At 45.5% G+C, this 25959-nt stretch overlaps 1 protein-coding gene across 3 annotated transcripts in view; it reads right to left on the reverse strand.

Annotated features, from left to right (window-relative positions):
- The window catches only part of LOC142804083 (chymotrypsin-like protease CTRL-1), an 81627-nt gene extending 65675 nt beyond the window's left edge, over positions 1–15952 (reverse strand). The window contains exon 1 of one of the 3 annotated variants that reach the window (XM_075890647.1): positions 15502–15952. In XM_075890647.1, coding sequence (XP_075746762.1) covers positions 15502–15619 — 118 coding nt within the window. In that variant the 5' untranslated portion in view covers positions 15620–15952. The remainder of the gene's footprint in view (positions 1–15501) is intronic. The other 2 variants (XM_075890646.1, XM_075890645.1) reach the window with 2 other exon arrangements.
- Between the last annotated feature and the right edge of the window lie 10007 nt (positions 15953–25959).

The raw sequence follows: 25959 nt of genomic DNA on the forward strand, positions 1-25959 counted from the left end.
TAAGAGGCGCCATAGTGAAGGGCTCCGAAAATTTTGACAACCTAGGGCTTTTTAACCTGCAGCCAAATCTCAGCACACGGTATCAGAACACTTTCACCATCATCGAAAATGCAAGGGCAGATATGAACTGTCGAACAAAAGTAGTACATACTCACATACCAGTGGCTAATACCCGCCCCGGGTATGTTCCACTGTTATTGTTAAGTGTTTGATGACGTACGCGACGGGATTGTGATAATAATAATGTAATGATTAGCATGTCATATTAGTCAAATCATTTCGCCCTTCCATACTTATATTGATTTACCCCACGTTAAAAAGGTGATGGGAGCACCGAGACGTAAGTGGCTAGATAGGTAGATAGATAAAAAGATAGATAGACGATCAAAGCGCCTAAAGTACCCAAAGAAATTCTAAGATTTGGGTGCACGTTGAAGAAACCCAGGTGGTCAAAATTTTCGGAGCCCTCCGCTGCGGCATCTCTCCTAATCATATGGTAATGTGCGACGTGAGACCCCACATAATAGCAACTACAACAAAAGTGGCAGGTTTTATGTTAACTGAAAGGATATTGCGGGTCTCTGCGTCCATTTGGCGTCTTTATTTTTTTTTCCCCTTTAGCATTGATTGGCATGTTCCAGTAGAGAACACCGGCTCATCATTGCGTGCTTTGTGCCTTCCCAGGTTTCTCTCCTTCGCAACGCTGCCGCCAGTGTAAACTTAGCGCCCACTGCTTCTTCAGTATAGTGCACGAAATAATATAGCGGCACACACAGAGAAAATACACACACACACACACACACACATATATATATATATATATATATATATATATATATATATATATATATATATATAGGTAAGATCTAACAGGAAATATACGCCAAGAAATTTATAGAGGAAGTTATTAGACCAATTATAATATAAATGTGAAGAGAGGTTCCTGCTCTCGGCAAGTTATCTTTCCACCCTGTTTTCTTTCTTCACACTTACATTACAATTGATCTAATACCTTCCCCTATACATGCCTTGGCATTATTGTCTGCTATATCTCCTTATAAATTTTGTCATTATTGTCTGTTATATCTCCTTATATCTCCTTCCGTCGAAAACACGGAAACACGAGGCCTTTATTTTACACTTCTTTCCCATATATATATATATATATATATATATATATATATATGTATATATATATATATATATATATACATGTGTGTGTGTGTGTGTGTGTGTGTGTACATACTGTACATGTTGGATGCGCTGACTTATCACGTCATGCACTTCATCTGTATAACCATACCATCGTCGTTAGTCATCACGGGGGTTGGGCCGCTTCTCTTCTTGTGCGTCTGGATCGAAATATATATTTGCTACTACCATATACTGGATGTCTTATAAGTGGTCGAGTGTCTTCTAGTTCCCACCTCCGCAAGCTCTTCCAGTCATCGCTGGAGCTCTGGTGGGGCCGATGGTTGTGCCTTGAAACAGCAATGGCAGAAACCAATTCGTCCACTGCTGTTACCACATCTTCTGAGCTACTTAGCCAGACTGTACCGTGGTTACCTATGAACGATACCCTCCGGTATTTTCTCGCCATAGCGGCGAGGACGTCGAGGAATGGCTTGACAATTATGACCACACCAGCGTTTGTACTATTAGGGACGAGGCATAAAAACTGCGCTAGTTTCCTTTTTACGTCACTAAAACCTGGTTTCGCCACCAAAAAAGCGACATCTTTATTTGTCTGGCGTGCACGGCGACGTCTGCAGAACGCTCTGATGAGGCAATACAGAACCTCCCAACCCTGAATTAAGGGCCAGACAAATTTTATACGTCCTACATTGAAGATGTTCCAGCTGTCTGTCGGCGTGCCCAAAGGAACATGATGGAGGCCAATCACATTCTACACGTATTGAAAGGTACCAACTTTGTGGTCTTCAATTCTCTCGTCATCGAGATGCGAAATACAGTTCAGGACGTCATCACCACATGCCAGCGCTTGGACGCGCTTCATTCCGTAGGCCTTCCACACGGGTCTCGGGACGCTCATTTCACTAGAGAGCATGCATTGCGAACCCTTATCTACCCAGTTGTCAGAAAGGAGCTCCACGACCTTGTTCCAGGCAACCTATCTATTTTGTCTGTCCATACTCCTCCCCCCCCCAACTTGCCTGAGATTTTCAAGGAAAAACTGGCATCGATGACAAGCATCGCAGATACGCTGTCTCCTGTGCCCTTTCATACGCTTTCGATACGAAGACGTGGCATCACGCCTCCTACACCAGTGCCTGCGGACGTAAAATACTACCGTTTGCCGCTATGGCAGCGCAAGTGCCAATTCCACCTCACTGTGTCCTCCATGCCCTGTCTGCCATATATGTGCCGATTCTGCCACCGCCATCAGCACGACAAACGACGTTGCTATTCATATTACGAAAGAGACTTTGCACCAAAAGCTGATGTCCAGGTTCCCGCACACTATCTGTCCTCCTCACATTAACTAGAAAATGCAGTTTCAGAAGGAAAACTGCTCGTAACGTTGCAACACCTCCTTCTCGTCAAGCTAATTTAGTGCCATCTGTGTGGCAGGCGTTTATTTTGAAGCCGTTGTAGACACTAGAATAGCCATTTTGGTAATCGAACTTGAGTTGTGTTTTTGTCAGTGTAAAGTACAAACTCCTTATGTCAGTCCCATGTTATGCAGTGCTTATGTCAATCCGATTTGCCCTACCGGACAGTGCACTGCTCACGTATCATCGATAAAATTCGTCATCAAATACAATTCGCTTTGCTATCTTTGTGTGCTCATCAGATAATGTTAGTGTTGGACTTCTTAACAGTGACGTCTGCTTTGATTTTGTGTGGTCGGCCCATCATTCGTATTACGGCCACTGAGCTTTCTTCTGCTACGGACATTTTTTCGCCTAAACTCGTTACAGCTGCGGATTTTCTCCTGCCTCCCGAACAGAACGTATAGTTACGATCAAGTAACGAGGCATTCTAGACGATGACGCAGTGGTTGTTACTAACCAGCGCTGCAATTTTTTGAGAGATCGCCATCGCATCTTGTCTAGTCCTAATCTCAGGTGGGTATGCAAGCACTGCCTACAACACGATGCCGGAACCACTAATGCTGCCAAAGGGGGCCACTGCTGCCAGAAAAACCAAAGAAGCGCCGGTATGTGTCATCACTGGTTTATCTGCGTCGTTATACTCGCTGTGTATGCCAGCGGAAGGTTCATCTTCTGCCCTCAGGCTGGCCCACTTTGCATAAACACCTCAATTCTACACAAACTGGTTCCTTTCCAACCTCATTAATGAAACACAAAACTTGCTTTGACGTTTTTTTTCAAAGGCTTGGGTCAAAGAACAACGGCCACTCATTGTATCGACATCGATGGGCCTCTTGACATTTACCGCCGCCCATATCGTGTGTCAGTTTATGTACGCAATGTCATAGAAGAGCAAGTTAACGGCATGATCTCCCAGAACGTCATCAGGTCTTCGACAAGCACATGATCTGCTCCTAACATGCTCGGTAAAGAAAGAATGGCTCGGTACAACTTTGCATTAACTGTAGAGCACGCAACGAAACTATTGTAAGGACGTCTACCCAATACCTCGAGTTGATGACGCTCTTGATAATTTACAAGGTGCACAGTATTTTTCTAGTCTGGACTTACGCTCTGGTTTTGATTGATATGTGGGGTATAACGTCCGAAAACCATCATATAAGAGACGCCATAGTGGAGAGCACTGGAAATTATGACCACCTGGTGTTCTTTAACGTGCACGCAAATCTGAGCACATGGGCCTACAACATTTTCGCCTCCATCGGAAATGCAGCCGCCGCAGCCTGGATTTTGTCCCGCGACCTACGGGTAAGCAGCGCAGTATCCTTGCCACTAGGCCACTGCGGCGGTGCTTGCGCACTGGTTTTTGGAATACTCCTATGCAACAGTCCGATAAAGACAAGACTGCATTTGCCACCCCAGATGTCCTTTTGTATTCAGTATGATGCCTATCGCCCTACACTATGCTCCAGCCACACTCGAACAAATAGCAGGTATGGTACTGCATGAATTAAAACGGAAGACTTGCCCCTGATACCTGGACGAAACGGTAATCTTTTCGTCAAGCTTTTCGCTGAACCTGGAATGGCTAGTAAAACTGCTGACATCTTTAGCTAAGGCCTGCCTCCAGCTGGCATTGAGCCAGATGCCAACAAGGTGGCCGCAGTACCGCACTTTCCTACACCAACCACTACCAAAGCCTTCGCTATTTCCCTGCCTTAGCGTCGTACTTCCGCCACTTTGCTCGTGATTTCATTATTATTGCGGCTTCTCTGCACAAACTTCTGAACACGAGTGCACCCTATGACTCGCCCGATGACGGCGAAGCCACATTCCGCACTCTCATGCGAAGACCCACACCATGGTCATTTATTCTTCATTTCGACCCTGCAGTACATACTGTGCAGCACACTGACGCAAGTAGACTTGGCATCGGGGCTGTGCTTCTTCAGCGGAACCAGACTTTCGATGATCAAGCCATGGCCTACTTTTTCTCCTACTGAGTGAAATTACAGCATCACCGAACAAGAAGTTCTCGCCATCGTGTGGTCCGTAAACATGTTTAGGCCTTACTTATACGGCCGGAATTTCACAACCGTGAACGATCATCATGCATTTTGTTGGTTTTGGTCTCGCAAGAATTTGCCGAGACACTTTGGCCATTCGGTGCCACGACTGAGGGAGTATGACTCCAACGTCGCATATAGGTCAGGTCGGCAACACCACGGTGCCAACGCTTTGTATCATTGTCCACTCTTGCCAAGCGCCCAAGTGTCACCGTCTATCTTTCTTAATCAGCCAAGTGACCAAGCAGATGGCTCTAGATTCGAAAGAGTTCTTTGCATCAACAAGTCTTGTTTTGTCCACAGATGTCGCCTCGCTCCAACATGCCAATATATACTGCCGCATGATCATCAATCCATCATCGATCGGCATGATCATTGATCAAAACAGCCGCCTAAAATAAGAGCTTGCACGTTTCAAGCTCCAAGAATGAGCATGTACGGCCCAATGAAGCGACTGATGAATTTGTCGTATAAGCCGGAGACGCGCAGTGGAGTCCGTAGAATAACTTCGTCAACAGGGGAAAAGCTCACAACACGGTGAGACCAGTAGTAGCGAGACTTTCTAGTGTCTTAGAGAGGCTGGTGTTCACGTGGGCCAGGTGACGGCAGTGTGCGAGACGAGATAAAAATTCTTCAAAGAAAGGAGCTGTCGAGGGTGCAAGGGCCAAGAGGAAAGAGACACTCAGAGCAAAACTCTGAGAGCGACCATGAACGAGCGAAAGTGGAGAAAATTTCGTAGTAAGTTGAGCAGCCATATTATAAGCGAATGTCCCTTTATTATAAGCCATATTATTAGCGAATGTCAGATTTTCTTGATGTTACCAAAACGATAGAAGAAGAGAAGCTCTCTACAACCCTATATCGCAAACCAACGGATCGACAACAATACCTCCATTACCAAAGTGATCACCCGCGTCACTGTAAAAACAGTATTCCATACAGCCAGGCTCACCGGTTTAAGCGAATCTGCTCTAGAAACGCTGATTTCGACACGAGCTCACAGAGGCTAAAACTTATGCTTGATAAAGAAAAAACTTTCCACATTTGTATTGGATGACGCCGTTCAAAAAGCGAGAAAACTGAAGCATGATGACTCTTACGAAGTGACCACCACAAGAAGACCCGCAACGAACAAACCTCTGCTTAACTGCAGCTGCGAAGGGCACTGGACAACTCAAAATATTTCCATGTGTATTTACTCTTCCTAAGTACAGCTGTCATCTGTTTCTGTTTTTACCTTACTATCCAATCAATTGTGCCAAGCATGACATCATCAACATCAGCCTGACTACGTCCACTGCAGGACAAAGGCCTCTCCCATGTTCCGCCAGTTAACCCGGTCCTGTGCTTGCTGCTGCCAATTTATACCCGCAAACTTCTTAATCTCAACTACCCACCTAACCTTCTGTCTCCCCCTAACCCGCTTCCCTTCTCTGGGAATCCAGTCAGTTACCCTTAATGACATACCCAACAGCAACCCTGTGCGCAGTCTGGAGGCCCCTACTGCACGCGTAATCCAGAAGCAGGCAAGAATTGACATTGCACCCGCTCGCCAGCCTCTGCGGCAATACGCGGCGCCCCTCTTTCTACGTCGAGATGTCGACGATGCGCTGAGAAGTTAAAGGCTTAAACTTCTTAAAAAAGGTATTTTCCCCGACACCGGACCGCCAGAGCCATGCGGCGCCATTTGGTCGGGAACCATACTTTAGTGAGAAGAAGAATACACAGACCGCATACATTCTAAAGGTGAACAGGAGGAAATAGAGAAAAAGGTGAGGGAAGGGAAGGAGGATCAAAAAGGGGCGCCCGGGTGAGTCCACCTTATATTCTCACTTTTTTTTTCTTTCTGAAGAGTGAAAGGCGGCGACCAGGGGAGTCCACCTTGTATTCTCACTTTTGTCATTTGCTCGTTCTCTCTCTCTCTCTTCCTTTGATTTACGATTGTATAATGCTCAGCACCAACAAACTGTACCTTCAATCCTGATGAAGGCCATAGTCTGGTTGAAACGTTGAAATAAACCACTTTGTGACCAATATATATATATATATATATATATATATATATATATATATATATATATATATATATATATATATATATATTCAAGTAGATCCTCCGTGAGCGGTCACAACGTGGTTTATTTCGACGTTTCGGCCTATAGAGTCTGGCCTTCGTCAGGATCCTGATGAAGGCCAGACTCTAGGCCGAAACGTCGAAATATTTCACATTGTGACCGCTCACGGAGGATCTACTTGACTATATGCAACGCTACGGCCACTCAACCACCATGCCTGCATATATATATATATATATATATATAAATATATATATATATATATATATATATATATATATATATATATATATATATATATATATATATATATATATATATATATATATATATATATATATATATATATATATATTATGAAGTAAGCCTGCCCACTTGATACTTTTTTCTCACACGGATACGGTGAACAACATCATCGTTGGGTGAAACTAAGGTTCATACATTCATGTCTCCAAGAGCAAAATTAAAAATAAGAGTTCATTTTTTCTTATCAGCAGCAATCACGTACGCTACCACCGATGTGACAAACTGCTCTCGTTTTCACCCCATTCAATGCATTTTTATTTCATGAGAAGAAAATTTCTTTAAAGTAACTTCAATGCAAGTTCACTAGTTTTTCATTGCAATTTTACTTTAGGCCGTCAGTTTTGGGGAGGTGTAATTTCTGCGGTGATTCATTTACTCGGAAGGCCATTTTATCTCTAAACACAGGCTCACTGACATTTGGACCGCAAATGTATCTAACGTAAAAACACGGGAAAAGGGCACTGTTTTTTCTCACAGAACCATATTAGGCTGTGCTACACAACCTTATAGCTTCGCATACTCGAAAAGTTCAAGTGCACTGGGAGGAAAGAAAACATTGCTACCGAGTGCACTGCTGGTTCACAACTTTCAGAAAATCTGACTATATATGGCGCGTGATCTATGATCGATGTGGTAACATTACTCATTTTGTGCTCTTGCGGAATGAAGGAAAATACGCTGTTCCTTCGACACTCCATTTTTGGCACACTAGACAATAAATTTCACTTCAGGTGTCAGTTTATTTAAAGAAAAAAAGGTTGTACGGATATATTTACGTGCTCAGTGAAAATTCAAATTTATATCAACGAAGCAAACCACCAAGTGTGCACCATCCGCGGCGTGAATCAAGTACATGTTTTGGGATAATGCCTTAGCTTCGCGTCGATACGAGCAGTTACACAGGAACAGTCCTTGCTTCGCCCATAACAACGTTCAAGTCTAAAGGCGATAATGAATAATCATATACATTCTTTGACGGAAAGTGCACTAGACGAAATTGGCCAGAGGATGTTATGACGGGATGCGTGTATTGAGCTACAGCAATGCAACAAAGTCGCAACCTTTGACATCCACAGAAAACAAAAACAATGAAAAAGGCTCAAAATAGTTTTTTTAATTCTGTGTGTTTTACAGCACAGGATGTGTTATCACGGAAATCGTTATATGCCGAAGTGCTAACATCTCATATACAAAACGTAATTAAAAGAAAAACACGTAGGGTAGCTATTTGCTGTACGCACTTGTGTTTTTCTGAGAAAATTAAATAAAAAAAGGACCCTGACACCACCGCTAAAATGACTGACACCTGAGAGACTGTGATGCAATAGCAATGAGTACCGAGCCTTGTTTTAGGAATAAATAGTTTTATAAACTACATAACACCTTGATTTCAACATCGAGAAGTTTTGTTTGTTAGCAGAAAGTCAGAAGTGTTTTGAAGCTTGTCAGTCCACGAAATTTACACAGAAAAATAACATGGGCCTTACCAAGTCAATGGGCTCAATCACTTGTGTCGACTTGCAGTGAACTTGTCTTATCGCGCTCGTTAATAGTACAGGCTAGATGTCATGAACGCATTGACGTAACTTGTGAAGTAGGGCAAAGCAGCTAGGAAGAAACTTTCTGCCGATGCACTTGCGAGTTGGCCGAGGTTCTGTTACGCTCTGTGTAGCCGCTTTCATACATTGGTGGCTGATGTGTTCTGCTAAGTCATAACGGTTAGCCGAATATGGTGGCCGCCCAATCTATTCGTATGAAGATGGGCGCGAAGTCACTATACCTGTTTTTGCTCTGTCGTACCTGTCCCATAATTCTTCGGAGTGTAAGATTATGATTATGCAGGTTTCTGGCTGTGATGGCTGCCAAAGACAACAAATATTGCGTTCCGCAAGCGGTTTACTACACAATTCTACATATTCCAAAGAAAAGCCGGGGATCACAGGTAGTCTTTTGTGATAAGTACGCCATCACTCCACTGGTCGCTTTTGAACGTCATAAAACGGTTTTAACGAAGCTGTGAAAACAAAATTGGCCTGTAGAACAATTTCTAAAAGTCATTTAGAGACCAATTTGAGCTCTGTGCGTAAATTGTGTTTTTACAACGCTCTAAAGCTGTGTATTGCTGCAGAACGGTGCAGATTGCTGTGACTCGGCTAAACGCGTTTTCAACCGCTCATTTAAAGAGCGACATTCTCTGGCCACTTGAAATTATCGTGGCTGCGGTTCTGACTGGCTGTCATGGGCTGTAGAAAGCGTGGAAGTAAGAGTGCTTGAATGTGGCGGCATCTGTTAGAGTAGATATGAACCACACCACAATGTTCGTCTTTGTTGCCAGACGGCGCGCGTGCTGCTGGGCGCACTGCGTCATTCCCTCCGAGAATGCGCGGTGCAACCTGCTTGCGTGCGATCCCGCAAGTCCAGACTGGTCAAAGCTAAAATCGTCGAGCGAGCTCACGAAAGCTCTGCGATCGCGAGCGACGAAAACGTGCCTCATGAGTTGAGAAGGCCAAGAAGAGGTGAAAAGGAGGGTATAATAAAATTGCACATAGCCGCCTTGGTTGGCGGCGTACAACTGAATTTGTAGTGCGAATAGTTTCTTGATGCTTTCGCCTAAACGCTGACAACACTTCAAAAAGCCGTGTTAGGGTCACTTTTACGCAATAGCATTACAGAACTCGTTCCGCAGAAATTGCGGCGTTGGAGACAAAATTGGCGCCGTTACTTATGAGCGAAAAGTCATCGTCTTGTCCGTGGCTAAAATATCGAGACAGTCGCAAACAAAATAAATATTCAAAACGGCCGGGTCTCAAGTAGTGTCAAACCCAGGCTGTCCGAGCAGCAACTAAGTGTTCTACCACAGTGCCACAATTTTTTTATGTTGAAACTTCTTTGCAAAAAGCTAAAAGTCACAGTTTTGTCACTCAAACAAAGCAATGAGTTCGACGGCGAAAAATAGGAATATAACACGAAGAATGAAAAGTAGCTTGATTGTTTTAGTACGCCATTTTGGCAAAAAAAGGACCCTCAAAAAGAACATATAGGTATTACACAGGACAAGTGTGAACTAACAACCGTCGTATTTGTTGTTCGTTCATAGTTGAGGAAAGCGCTGAAAATCTCCACAGTGCAGAAGCCGACTTTTAAACGCATCATACATCGCAAGCACAAGCAAAGTATCACGACATGTTTCAAAACACATCAGTTGGGCGACGAGTGGTGTTTCCAAGGCCCGCCTATTACAAAGTGCTGAGACATATTTATTCATAATCAGCAGCAGAACTATAAACAAAATGAAAAGCGACACAGGTTCGTGCATTACCCTGCAGACTCGTGGGCACTTCGCTGATTCAGGAATAGAATCATTATGGCATAGTGGGCCCGTAGCAACTATGCTTTTAATACGCATTGAATGCCTTTAAGGGCCCGATATCGCGCGCACTGTAGTTCGTATTCTCACGGCAAGGTTCAAGCATGCACAAAACACCGAAGCAGGCTTGCAGTTCAGAAAGCGATGCCCTCGAAGCCCTATACGCTGTGGCAATCTCCTCTTAAAGGCGAAGCTCAAGGGTCCTCTGATTTCCTAAGGACGAATGCCGTGAACTTTTATGGGGAAATTTACATCTTATTTCAAGACAGCTGATAGGTTGCAACAGAATTATATTCATGCCTTGTTTTTCTGTTTGTGAACAAATATTTTAGTTGAACTTTAATTATAGACTAAAACCGTTCATCCTGTAGTTTTGCACAAATAAATCAAATTGTCAGTCCACACATTTTGTTGCGTCCTATACTCACTTTGAGCAAAGAAACGTTCAACCTTTAGCCCAGCTCGCAGATACGGGAACGTCAAACAAACTATCCAACATAGCAGGGTCCTCAGCAAAGCGATGATATAAAACACTACGCAGGAAAATAAAGTTAAATGAATTAAGGCTGAAGTAGACGGCATGTTTCAATGCAGTGTATATGTTAATTGATGTATAATAAAGGAACACACAAGGGTGTATACCGCAAGTTCAAAGTGCGTACCATTCGTTGGCGTTGCTTTTGTAATACACATTAAGGAAACTACTCGGCTGCTGACCCGCAGGTCACGGGTTTGAATCCCGGCTGCAGCGGCTGCATTTCCGATGGAGGTGATAATGTTGTAGGCCCATGTGCTCAGATTTGGGTGAACGTTAAAGAACACCAGGTGGTCGAAATTTCCGGAGCCTTCTACTACGGCGTCTCCCATATACATATGGCGGTTTAGGGCTGTAAATCCCACAGATCAATCAATCAATCAATCAATCAATCAATCAATCAATCAATTGATCAATAATTCACTTGAATTAATCAATAAATCAATCAATACTCAATCAATAATTTTGTGAAAAAAATTGATATCGTTGGAGGACCGAGATAAGCCGAACGGCCACTAACGACTAGCCATCAGCTGTTATTCTTTCACACAGTGTTATTGAGTTGTCTCGCAGTCATTTGGGGCGTATTGTGTGCAGACAGTTGATAAGCAGCACTGCAGATATCGGCTATCAGTGTAGCCTCGAACATTTCGCTGTGTGAAAAGAACATGACGTGAACCATATTACAACACTGATCGACTGTCTGCCCACTTTTTGTTTAGCTTTTTCTTTTGTTTCTCCTATGCTCTTGCATCATAGATTTATCGAACGGCCATGCAAACTGGTAACTTTTCAGAACCTCAAGATTCCTGGAAGTGCAAATAGGTCGGTTGAGGTCACCAGGCAGTTCTCTCACACCCGCATTAACTTACATTTCAAGGTTCGTGTAGATAGCCACTCTGGGCATTTGTCCCTTCTCAGTTAGTGAAGCCACGCGTGTTCTGTTTGAAGCATATCTGCGTTTTCTTTCTTCTCACTAGGAAAGGGCCGCGTTGAGTAACATAGTACACTTCTCGGAAGCAGGCCAAAGGAATCGGGGTCGTGTCATGCGATAACAGGACACGCGCTCGTCAGGGAAGACTTACCGAACCACTGCCATATTTGTGTTCATGAAATTCACTCTGTGTGTTAAAAGAATGAAGACGTACACAAGCTGCGGTGAACTTGTAGCATTGATTGATTGATATGCGGGGTTTAACGTCCCAAAACCACCATATTATTATGAGGGACGCCGTAGTGAAGGGCTCCGGAAATTTCGGCCACCTGTGGTTCTTTAACATGTGCCCATCTGAGCACATGGGCCCACAGCATTTTCGCCTCCGTCGAAAATGCAGCCGCAGCAGCGGGATTCAATCCCGTAACCTGTGGGTTAGCCACTAGACCACCGCGGCGGCGCTTGTCGCATTAACTTCAGTTTATATTGGTTTCAAAGGGCCCTCATCACTTAGCGAATAATGACGAGAGAGTACTTACATTCGGGCCTTCACTACCTTTCCTACAGCCGGCATCTCCTGCTCCTCACCTATTTCCTCTAACATCGCGTGTACAATGTGCCGCACTTAGCCTGGAGCCTATCAGGAGCTTGCACTCGTCGGCTGCACCTTGTTATCTCCGCTTGCGCAGTCGAAAACACGCAAAACGAAGTGAAATGAATTCATAGCGCGCGATATTTATGGGATGCACGGAACAACAACGGGTTGGCTGATACATAGCAAATGGTGTAAAAGACAATTCAGAACTAATAGTTTGCATCTATGAACCGATCGAAATTATGTACCACAATTACGTCACGTGAATCACCGCTCCCTCATCACGAAGCGCGCAAAGATATTCGAGAAATTTAAGTAAAATAAGCGCCTTTTTTGTATCTTCAGGGGCTAATTAGGAGCCCTAAAGGATTTGTTTATTTGCTCACAGTTCTTTTTTTTGAAATTCAATTTTAACTGTTGTAATAAACTTTAACAGCCCACGCAGCATCTCAGCGTTAGCAATTTCTAGGTCTCTATAAAAAAACTGGCCTCTCTACTATCGCTGGTTGCATGGTAAGATGAACCGCCGCCGTGGTATAGGTGCTTCGCTGCTGACCTGAAAGTTGCGAAATAAAATATCCAGGCCATGGCAGCGTCACTTCGTAGTAGACGAAACGCTACAGGCCCATGTGTTTGAAATTAGGCACACAGTAAAAATACCATGATTTTAAATGCTAATGCTTTTCTTAGTCGCGCTATGTCAAGCGTCCGCCGGAATCCATCCACCGCCTTCTACATTAGCAACAGCTGCGGCCGCGCGCGTCCTCAGCAACCGGAGTTCTCACTATGTCGTGCTTCAGCGTCGGCAGCCGTCAGCAACAGCTGCGGGCACACGCGCTTATCCTTGCCCCTAGCAACCGGAGCCTGCACCTGCTTTACTCGAACGTGACCAGCCACCGCCTCAATGCAGTGCATTTGAAACGCGTTTGTAGCGTTTGTGCTGCCAGCAATCATGAAGGGTTGTATTGATAAGACGCTGACATTATTGCTGCCAGGTACAATGACAACACAAGCAGGTGCTAATCAATAAGCAACTAAACGGTTACGGTACACATCCTCATCTTGTCATTATTTACGGCAATGAAATTACTACGCCGTGTACTTTCGGAGCAAGAAAGGCCGCTTTCCTCAGAATTCCTTTCGGGGAGGTGGGGGAATTTTTTTAACGGGGTCTGTCATAATACTATCGTAATTTTGGAGCGCAAAGCCACAATAATTATTGCTAGCTGACGTGCCAAGTGCTAGAGGGAGTGCGTTTAAATTCTGGTGGCGGCCCCCATATCTCGGTGGGGCACCTGTGCCTAAATGTATATGCGGGTTAAATAACTTAAGGCAGTTCAAACAAACCAGATGCCCCTACTGCAGCGTGCCCCATATCTGCAAAAACAACATCGTGGTATAAAGCCCTCAGATGAGGACCAACAACATATTTCTTTTGCATATGTCATTATCTTTAAAGAAAATAATGAACGCGTCCCCTAATCAAGAGCTTCTAACCTCTCTAAAGGCCGTGGATGTGGGTTTTGCGTATGTGTATTAAATGCACGTATACGATTTCTTTACTCCGCGCAACAACCGAAACAGCCTGCATTCCTCAGGTGAACAAACATCATATTTTGCGTAAGTTGCCCGTTCTAGTCGCACAAGCCCTTTGTTTCTCATACTGCGGTAAATATGAAGGCAATCACAAAGTCATTATGCCAGAAATGTGGTGTTTTCACACACTTCAACTTTTGTATATCGCCACTTCGTAGCTTACTTCAACTTTAGTTAGTTTCGAAGGCGAAATGAGTAGCTATAATTAGCAGAAAAAAAACTTTAGGTATACCTGATGCCTTCACCCACGTTAAAAGGGCAGTTTATCACTGAGGTGAATCTGAGCTATTCGTGTGGAAGTTATGTGACGCGCTTTGTTGTGCCGTCGTTAAGTAGACGAGGCTGTTATCATCAGTATACAGACGAAAACTACGTGGCAGATGAGGCAGCGTAGGCTCTCATAGACAACTCTAGCTCAGGTGCATCAGACCCCGTAGTCTTTCCAGCAACTAATTTGCAACAATTCTGAGAAAAAAAGAAATGCCATATATGTAGCGGCAACTATGAATATTAACTGATCAATTTTCAAGTTTTATGCTTGACCCTGCACAAGAAACAATGTGATGTAATAAAATTATCCAACGCACTGTCTTTCGGTTTCAAAATAAAAAACTGACACTTTTTATAATTACTTTCAGGGTTTAAGTAACAGTTAGCACATTTCTTTAAATCTGCAGCTTTTTTGTTAGTTATTTTAACCGCCAGCGATTCTGAAGTTGTAATCATGCAGTACTTTTTAGTCGCCATATCTTCGTATATGCGTCTCTGGGTGTGTCTTTCGCCTCTTTGCATATTGAAGGTATTCAGTAGCAACATAAATCAAAGCGCAAAGCGCGCAGTAGTTTTCACTAAGATTGAGTTATCTTGTTGGGGTGCTCGTATAAGTGTATTAACATTGCAGTCACAAATAAAAAGAAAACAAATGAATGTGCCAGTATTATGTCTGTCTTACATGAAACGATGGAGTTACATCGTATAATAAACCTTCAATAACTAAGGTCAGATCGGACTTTAGAAGAACGACTAAGTAAACTTTCGCGCACTCGCTGACACAGTACGAAAATTTCATGTGCTGGCATACAGCAGAAAAGGCAAAGGCGAGATTTCGAAGCCTGTACTGAAAACACACAATTTAAAAGCTAAAAAGAAGTTGCCACACAAAAAAATATGCATTTTTAGATGTGACCTCCCCTTAAAACGCTCCTTTTTCTATCTTTCGTGTTCTTTTACCAGTGATATAGCTTGGTAAGTTTAATTCAAGACGACCTCACCCTTCTCTTTCAAGATCCACCCGTACCTATGCAGTTTAGGAAGCTGCATTTGCCGCACATGGCTAGCGTACGAAGCACGTGCTTATGAAAAGTGTAAGATGTAATAATTACAGACTGACACCGAGTGCTCTCCAACGGCATATTGACGGGAGTGTCGCGTTTCAACTCGCCATCACTCACCTCTCGCCGACACCGGCCGGTCCCGCACCGAAGCAGCCAGGGCTTGTCCAATCGGCGTAGCGCCAGCGAGCGTGATAACTAACACTGACACAGGTAGGAATACTGTCGTTGAGACCATTCTTCCGTAGGCGCCCGTGTTTCTTCCCGCCTTAAACCGAATGTCACTTCCACTGAGTCGAATGTCGCTCACGTGCTATATAACGTCGCCGTAGCCGCGCCACCCGCGCCGGCGCTCGAGTTGACGGCGCGAAGTTATGAAACGATGATGTAAGAGGAGATTCAGTTGACGACCTCGACGGCCGCGTACGAGAGCGTGAGCTTCGTTTGACGTGCGTTACTCGTTGGGCAGCGCTGCTATCCGGCACCGTACAGGGACGCCTCTTTGCGTGATCGTACCGGACGCGAGCCGCATGTCGTTTCCCGTATACTAAGGTCGGCCGCGATACCGTCCCGGTCGTCTTCGTTCACCAGACGAACGAACGAACTCCGGGCGAGATAAGTTAAATGGCCTGCGCTTTGGCGCCTTCCCGTATTTTGAAACTGGTCGCGGACTCTGTTCGGCGTCTATCGGCCCGAGGAGGAGGAGGAGGGGAAAGACACATGCACGATGTCTAAGCGAGAGTTGGAAAGAAAAAGACAAATAGAAACAATCTCTTTGCTTTGCCGTTTGGCTCGGTGGTTCTATCCTCCACAGTCTACTTTTGTTTCCAAATGATTGACAGAGCATAAATTTTGCGTGAGAAGAATAGTTTTTTTTAATAATGAGCAAAAAATCCCGAAAAGAAAGTGGCATGGGTTAAAAGACGCGACCCTATTCTGTCGATAAGGACTCGAGAAAGCAGAAACAGCTCTATCGGCATTATGAAACGCCAACCTAGTGGTAACATTAACTAAGCACATTAAAATTTAACTTGACAAGCAAACACAAAGTATATAGTTAGCTTGTTTAGTCGGTGTGCCGAGGCGAATGAGAGTTTCTCCACAGCGCGCTTGCACAGCGCCTTACCTGTTTCAATTGTATGAGCATATGACGTACACACAGGAATTACGCGAACAAGGAATACCTCTGTTCGCCCCATAAACAAATTTTCAGAAGTTCTTAGAAACCGGCAGTGTAGGCTGAAATGTTCTCAAGGATGTTTTGTTGCTTCGAGAAAGGCGCGAAAGTTTGATAACCCATGTCCTATTAAATGCGAAGCATTTCTTCGCAAACTCCAGCGACTTTGAGCGTATCTATCTATTTATCTATCTAGCCGCTTATGACATTTAGCTCTCCTGGACCTTTCGATAATGGTATCGGTAGCAAACTTGGTATGCCATAACATGACTGCACGAAGAACCCATTGTCATAACATGAAAAGCATGAGAGGTAAGTCATGAATGTCATAAGTTACATTTCATGGTCCTGCTGAAATTTACATTTCATGGTAACTTCATCTGATGCCCCCACGTGAAGTGAATGATTCAAGTAAATAGTGTACATAGTTTGCGCAGAGTCCACAAGATTGATGCTGAGGTACGCTCAACTAAGCCACTCAACTGAAATAAAAAATACACTCGTGATGAATACTCGCTGCTAAGATGCCTATGTTAAAATAAATTTGTGCTAAAGACAGGGTTCATGTTACGAACACAGCTGCGGAGTACTCGAACCGTAGCTTTCTGGAGCCAGCCGACGTGGTAAGCTTCTTTCTCACTCGCTGTCATGGCTAAGTGACATCAGGATTCATGCTTTGCTAGAGCAGGATCAAATGTCTTTCAGTTTTACTCATCGCCTGGTTGGCCTAACGCACGGTTTAGTTTTTCCACTTCCGCCTGCCTGCTTAAAGTAAACGTGTCTGTTCAATATGAATAATTGCTAAGCTTCCATGTGCCAAGCAAAATATTGTCACGGTACAACGCGAACAAACCACAGGTACGCCTTGAGACAGTGACAGCGGCGTGTTCCCAACAGTTGAGCCGTCAGATAGTCTTCTTCGTTCTCGAGTAAAGCCAGAAGCCCACTACCTGGTGTCCGCTAAATACCCTATCATCGTTTTCGTCCACATGTAGACACGGGTCATTTGCCTCCCTCTCAAAGAACATCGACACGATGCGAAGTCAATATTGCAGTTTTTTTTAAGAAAAGTCCCACGCAATCACTCGCTGACGTAAGTCTTCTTGCGCACTACGTGAACGAGTTCAGGATGGTGCTGGCGGCGCTTCATACTGCGCGAACTGTCGGGAACAACTTCGTAAGTGACATCACTCAGCTGTCGCAGCAATCGGTATGGCCCAAAGTATCTTCTTAAAAGCTTTTCGGAAAGAATTCGTTTTCTTATGGGTGTCCAAACCCACACTTTGTCGCCAGTTTGATAAAAGACTATTCTGCGGTGAGCATTGCAGCGGCCTGCCTCGTACTCTTGCTGCTGGCGGATCTGTAAATGTGCAAGTTGCCTAGCTTCTTCCACGCGTTCCGTAGATGTGTTGGCATCTGGGTCAATGTCGTCACCTTCGTGTGGAAGCATCACATCTAACACAGTTCGTACTTCTCGTCAATGAACGAGGCCGAACGGGGTCAAGCGCGTCGTTTCTTGCTTGGCCATGTTGTACGCAAACGTTATGTAAGGCAAGATTTCATCCCAATTTTTGTGTTTAACGTCTACGAACAACGAAAGCATGTTTTCAATAATTTTGTTTAGACGCTCTGTCAGCCCGTCCGTTTGTGGGTGGTAGGCGGTGGTCTTACGATGCGTTGTTTCACTCAGCATCAGGACGTCATCCAAAAGAGGTGCCATAACTGCGGTTCCTCTGTCTGTGATTACGACGGTAGGTGCACCATGCCTCAGCACAATATTCTTGATGGAAAATCTTGCCACCTCCGCTGCTGTACCTCTCTGAATAGCCTTTTTCTCACCATAACAGGTCAGATAATCCGTCGCGACGATAACCCAGCGGTTCCCTGCAGTAGAAGTATGTAGTGGGCCCAAAATGTTCATCTCTATTTGGTAGAATGGAGCTGTTGGGAACTGCACAGGCTGCAGGAGGCCAGCTGATTTAGTCGATGGTGACTTGCGTCGCTGGCAGTCGAGACACGTACGAACGCGATGCTTCACGGCTCAGGTTAGTCTCGGCCACTAATACCTTTACTGTACTCTGGCCAACGCTCTCGTGTAACCCAAATGGCCACAGGTCAGCTCATTGTAGCATGCTTTGAGTACTTCGGTGTGAAGGGCTGCTGGAATGACGAGCAGATAGGCGGATCCCGTCGACGAAATGATTCTTTTGTAGAGTACTCCGCCCCGTAAACAAAACGATGACAACACGCTTGTGAAAACTCTTGGCGCCTTCTGAGATCTGCCATCCAAGTGGTTATTTTGGCCAAGAAACTCAGCGTCGTCACGTTTTTGCTGCGCAATGGCGGTCGTGTCGAGGACGTCGAGAATTGCCATATCCTCCTCCTCGGGTAGGGTTGCCTACTCAATGTGTGAACGGGACAGACAGACAGCGTCCATGTGTCGCTTGCCTGACTTGTGTACAACTACCATATCGAACTCTTGCAGCATGAGACTCCAACGCGGTAATCGCCCAGTAGGGTCTTTAACCCTTTCGGCCCTGGCAGTGTCAATTGACAACACCGCACATTTCCCCTAGTATCTCGGAAACGTAACCAATACTACTCATTCTTGGTGCAAAGTTGTTCAACGATCCCCATTGCAGTTGACACCAATGTTGCGGCACGTTTGTGGAGGTAGCAGCCACAAAGAAGGAGAAGCGTGACCGAGGTCTTCCGTGAAGCCGATGCGCGTAAGTTGAGGCGGGTACGCGCCATATTCGGGACGACGTACCGAAGCTGTTTCACTGAGTATTAGGATGAAAAGTAAGACATTTGTTTTCATTTTGTGTACACCAATGATTGGCAGGAAAAACGAAGCCATTTTGTTTTCATTTTCCAATCACTGGGCCCTAATCACCTAATTTGATGTCAGGTTATTATTCCAAAAATGCTTCTACCAGTGGCTCAATTTTTGTACATGATCTTCGCAGGTCCTAACTACGAGAAAAACGCGCACAAAAGGTGTATCCGACAAAAGTAAAAATCCAGGGCTGAAAGGGTTAAGACTTGTTAACTAACACAGTGAGTGGTGGTCGCTAATTACTTTGATGGGGCGGCCATATAAATGCGGGCGAAATTCTGTAACCCCCCATACCACGGCGAAACATTCTTTCTCAGTCGTGGAGTAATTAGCCTCAGTGCGTGTTGACGTTCTGCTTGCGTAAGCGATTACCCTTTCTGTGCCTTCTTGGTGCTGCACAAGCACAGCTCCCACACCAACATTGCTAGCGTCGTTGTGAAGCATCGTAGGGGCTCTCTCGTCGAAGAGGTTAAGGACTGTAGGTGTTTGTAGTCACTGACAAAGATTAGTAAAAGCGGCATCCTCTTTGTTCTTCCACTCAAAAGTGACGTCTCCTCTCGTGAGGTGAGTTAACGGTGATGCTATGCGTGCGAAGTCCGCGATAAATCATCATTAATATTCACAGAGGACGAGATTGCATCTGAGAGCCTTTTTGTTGGTTGCCACTGGGAACTGTGCAACGGCTGCAACTTTCCAAGGATCGGGACGAACACCTGCATGAGTGACGACGGGACCAAGAAATTGCAGCTATTTGTAGCAAAAGTGGCACTTCTCAGCCTTCAATGTCATTCCCGCGGACCGTATGTCTCGTAAGACCACTTCAAGCCTTTCAAGGTGCTCGTCAAACGTTGCGGAGAACACTATGACATAGTCCAGATATACTAAGCAGGTTTTCCACTTCAACCCGGAAAGCACGGTATCCATGAGTCTTTAAAAGGTAGCAGGCGCGAACACAAACGGAATGGCAAGACCTTGAATTATTATAATCCATCTGTAAGCAGGTTTTCCGCTTCAACCCGGAAAGCACGGTATCCATGAGTCTTTGAAAGGTAGCAGGCGCCGAACACAAACGGAATGGCAAGACCTTGAATTGATATAACCCATCTGGTATCACAAAAGCGGTCTTTCCGCGGTCTTTCGGGTCCACCTCGATTTGCCAATACCCACTGCGCAAGTCCATTGAAGAGAAAAATCGAGCATGTCGAGGTCTGTCGAGAGAATCGTCTATACGGGGTAGTGGAGATACGTCTTTCTTGGTCACCTGACTTAGCTTCCGGTATTCGACCCAGAAGCGCAGGCTTCCGTCCTGTTTCTTAACGAGGACCACAGGCGACGCCCAGGGGCTCTGTGAAGGCTGAATGACGTCATCTTCAAGCATTCTTACTACCTGCTGTTTTATCACTTCACGTTCTTTTGGAGCCTCGGGATAAGGGTCCTGATAAATAGGTTTCGCCGTTTCCTCGGTAATAATCCGATGCTTGGTTAGAGGCGCGCGGACAGCTCTTGATGTCGACGAAAAGCAGTCTTGGTATTCGGCCAAAAGCTCAAAGAGTCTGCGTCACTCATCTTTCGGCAAAGTAATGCTAAGGTCCAGGACAGGCACTACCGCCTCATCGACTACCGCCAAGCAGCCTTCGGCATCTATGACATCGTTGAAGTGAGCGGCAGCCGTGCCTTTTGGAAGGTGCCGGCACTCAGCGGCTAAATTGGTCAGCAGTAGATCCATGCGTGCAGCCGCAACTCTCACAATACTTTGGCGACAGAAATACCGTGGGTGAAGAGAAGTGATATTATTTGGTCTGCAACTCCTTCGGCGTCAAACTGGACAGTGGCGGCCACAGAAACAAGTGTGAATGACCTAGGAGGGAGGAACTGGTCGTCATCAGTAAGACGCAGTTGTTTTCTCGCGCCTCTGAAAAAATCGGGTAAGCCCGTACTCTTGCAGAAAGTGATCAAGCTATTTGGGATGTCGATGACGGCGCCATATTCTGGTAAAAACTCCATGCAAATGATTACATCTCTGCAGCATGCGGCGATAACAACGAACAAAGCAGTGAAAAAGAACCTCTGATGTATATTCTTGCTGTACATTTTCCAGAGGGCATCAATAACTGGCCCCCTGCTGTTCTTATATAAGGGCCCGTCCACGGCGTCTTCACTTTTCTGAGGCTGTCGGCGAGGTCCTGACTTATAATAGAGAAGTTGGCACCGGTGTCGACTAAGGCTGTTACATTCTGGCCCTAAAAAACACTAATGTTGGCAGTCACAATGTCGTCGCTCTCACATCTTGTCAGCTTTACAGCGTCGTGTAATTGGGGCTTTTCATCGTCATCTTCATCGCCGCCCTCAGTTTCCCTGGCGCTGGCTGGGTGACCTCGCGTTAAGTTCTGCGGAGGTACGTCGGTGTGACGAAGGCGAATGCGCGGGAGAATGAGAGTCGGATCAACGTCCCAAACCTGGCTGGCGAGTAGGTATTGCCTCCTCGTCAGAAGTACGGTAGTCCTAGAAGTGAGAATGGGCTCCTTAGAAAGAGGCGTCCTCCCAGCATCATATGTATTCTTGGTTCGCATGTTGATCGTGAGACCACGTTCGAAGAGGGCGCAATGAATCACTGCTGTGGCAGCAATGACGGGCAGTATGACCTGCTCCTCCACAGTTAAAGCATAGTGGATGTTGATCGATTGTGCGCCATGCGTCTGTTCTTCGGAGCGGTCGACGTCTGAGCCTCCCATCTTGCGACGATGCCCATGGTGCTGCTGTTAACGGCTGGTGGTACGTTGGTCGGTTTGATGGTCGGCTCAGGGTCTGCTCTTGCGGCGGTGACTAAGAGCCATTGTCACTGGGTGGTATGGCCGTCCTATAGCAGATGATGAACGTCGGAGAGCATCGGCGTAGCTCATGGGACGTTGCTCGTCATCAGAAGTAGCGGTGGAAAATGCGTAGCGAATTTCGTCGCGTACCAGTTCAGTGATGAACGCAACGGGGGTTTGAGCAACGAGACTCCGGAACTTCTGTAGATCTTCGCTAAATATCTCCGTAATGAGGTCTCGTAGAGAGCTTTTATTCTCAGGTATGGCGGCAGCATTGATTGGGGCGCTGCTAGACATTCGATCATACTGCCTGCATCGTTAATGGAGGGCCCGATGAATAGCCATAGCCTTCTTGATAAAGTCAACTGCGGTACTTGGAGGGTGGTGCAGCAGCCCGGCGAAAATTTGCTCTTTAACGCCGCGCATGAGGTAGCTCAGCTATCTATCTTCCCTAATTAACGGGTCAGCTCGACGAAAAAGACGAGCCATATCTTCAGCGAACATAGGAACGCTTTCGTTTGGTTTTTGAACCCGTAGCTCCAACAGCTGCGGCGCACAGTCCCGTTGATCAGCATTGGCGAACGTGTCGACAGGCTGTTGTCGGAAGTCCCCCCTAGGTAACAGACTGGCTTCTCTGTTCCCATACCAAATTTTCGCACCGCCGTCAAGGTAGAAATAGGCGCATGATAGCTTTTCTTGTTCATGCCATAGATTATTCTTGGCAACACGCTCATAGTGCTCAAGCCAGTCGTCAACGTCTTCATGGGCGCCGCCACTAAAGTGATCGGGAACCAGCGGTTCAAAGATGGTTACCTGTGAAGGCTGTGTCGGCGGGGGGGGGGGTGGGCTTGGGATGCCGGTTGCAGACCGGTCTTGGCCATTTGATGAGGTAATCGGCACCTGCGGGGTTCTGTGGAAGGAGTCACTTCTGGCGTGAGGCATATCAGCCGTCGACTGAACCGGTGAACGGGAGTTACAATAGGTGGCAATGCGTCCGGGCAAGATGAACGGCTCCCAGCGGGAGTATAAAGCATTAGGCAGGGTTGCGGCCTAGCACCTCCACCAGTGTCGCAGTACAACGCGAACAAAGCACAGGTACGCCTTGTGACGGCAAAAGCAGCGTGTTCCTAACAGCTGAGCCACAAGATAGTCTATTATGTTCTCGAATAAAGCCAGAGGTCCACTACCTGGAGTCAGCTAAATCGCCCATCACCGTTTTCGTCCACATGTAGACACGGGTCAATTTGATTTTCAGGCACTCTGTAGTGTGGGTATCAGGATTAGTTGTGATCGCTTGAACTTCTTCAATGCGCTGATATATCTTGGTTCAGCGTTGTTTGTTTTTTGCCTACATATAAATGCGGCCGCCATGGTTGGAAATGTACCCTTTCTATCAAGCATATGGAGCGCGACTCCACCCATGCTGTGCTGTCACGGTGGTTTTCTTTATCATCGTCCACGTGCATAGATACTATGGACAGGGCGTACATATAGCGCTAGAAAAAAAAATGATGCCGCAGCTGCCACTTCCTCTGTTTTTTAAATGCAAAGCATTTCTTAGCGAACTTCAGTGACTTTCAGCGTATCTATCTATCTATCTATCTATCTATCTATCTATCTATCTATCTATCTATCTATCTATCTATCTATCTATCTAGCCGCCTATGACTTTTAGCTCTCCTGGCCGTTTCCATAATGCTATCGGTACCAAACTTGGTCACACAAAACATGGCCTTATAAAGAACATGTTTGACTAGTAATAACATGGAAATAATGACTTGTATATTATGAATGTCGTGACTTGCATTTCAAGGACCTGAAGCTTTTGCGGTGGTTTCGTTCGCATGGCATTTTTTAAATCTAGTATTGCATGACACGATTGCATGGCAAACGCAAGCAACAGACTTTAACATAAAACGCATGACATGGGTGTCATGTAACAACATGACTACATGCCATGCTCATGATGCCATCGCCACCGTTTCGCTAGCGTCACACACACTCTAAAAAAGGAGAGCGAGAATGGAGAAACGGGCTCAGTCTTTCCCTTTCGGGAGCTTTACCCGTCACGCCCTCTCGCGACAAGGACCAAAGAGCAACGTTCCTCCTTCAGCGTTCAAGTTTCTCCTCAATCACGGGGGTCTTGCGCGCATGCATGCGCACGCCGAGCCTAGCCGGCCGCGGCCAGTCACGAGCCATTGCTTTTACCTAAGATTGATGTGGGCAATGCAGGAGTGACATTTTTTTGTTTTATTGTAGTAGAGTAAAAGCCTCTCTTTTTTATCGCCAGGCACTTGCACGATGCTCCGCACACTTCCATGTGTGTCTCGTGTTGTTTCATACTACCAATGTGTCACGAATACAAGGAGCTCTGCTTCCCAAGCAGTCTCGCTTTATCGATTACCTTGAGTGCACAGAAAGAGTGATTTTTTTCTGTTGACATACTTGGTAAGCCCATGCATTTTTAGTTTCGCACGGCACCAACAGCACTCATGAATTCAACGAGGCGCATAAAAAAGCATCACACTTAATTTTTCAACATTCTAGGAAACCTGATACCACTCTACAGTCCATGCGTGAAAGCACGATCATATACAATTGATATAGTTATACGTGCCACTATCGCCATATGAATGTTCTTTGTAGTTTACCCCCTTTCAAATACGGCCACCGTGGCCAGAAGCCTAACCTGCGTTTTCCAGCATGGTCACACGGCACCCAATAAGGCTATGCTACCACGGCAGGTGAAAGCACAATGGGAAACAGGCTGCGAAGTTTCACCGAGCGTTTATTCGCCAAACTAGGTTACAACCATCGGAAACGTTTTAAACATCATCATACTACACCTTTGTGAAAAGTAAACCAATAACTTCTGTCAGTTAAACTAAATTCTCAATCGCATGCGTTTTGAATTGCCCATGCCAGCACTGAGAGGTAAGACGGAATTATGCACGCGTGCAGTATGCCTTTCTCGTGCATGATTCTCCTTTTTCGTGATAAACTCCGCACAAAATGCACTTCTAGTAACAGCTGTGCACAGCAGGTAAGTACTAACGCTCACTCACCTTTGTGAAAAAAGTATTCCAAATACAGAGTGATAACCACCACAGCCACAGCGCTAACAACAAAATTGTGGCACGCACAATGACTGCAAGTTGACACGCCAGGCGAATCGCGAGAGGCTTTTGAAGCAGAAAAGTATGTAGGCACTACATGCTATAACGTTATAGTAAATTTGTGCACTGCATCCATAGTTCCTCCACTCAAGTAATAGAGCTGCCGTGACGCCAACAGCCACTGCCATAGCTCACGAAAAAATACCGTCGAATGCGAGGTCATCGCTTATTTCTCTCGCAAGACCCACGTTGCAACGTACGTATACACTGCTAGAACGTTCGTTACCGCTTCAAAAACATTGTCATTGAAGGCTAGCGGCGTATTGTATCCATGGCTAACGGTCACACTTGTGGTAAGCACGTAAAAAGAATATAAGGAAACGTTAACACGAAACAACTAAATGAGGTTGACGTGACACAGAACAGCTACCACGACGGAGACAAAGTCTGGTCCGCATGCTGCTCCCTCTCCGAGTAACAAGAAGAAGAATAAAAAAGACGTGATCTCCGAAATGCCAAGCTCCGGCAAGCGTTTGCTTCTCAGAGGTTTCAAGAAAGAAAAATAACTTTGGCAGTGGTCAAGAGATTGCGCCACGTTCAAAATGCCGTGGGCATTCTATGCATGGTTTGGGGCTA

This window comes from Rhipicephalus microplus, chromosome 3 (genome assembly GCF_043290135.1).
Source record: "Rhipicephalus microplus isolate Deutch F79 chromosome 3, USDA_Rmic, whole genome shotgun sequence".
In the NCBI taxonomy this organism is placed as follows: domain Eukaryota; kingdom Metazoa; phylum Arthropoda; class Arachnida; order Ixodida; family Ixodidae; genus Rhipicephalus; species Rhipicephalus microplus.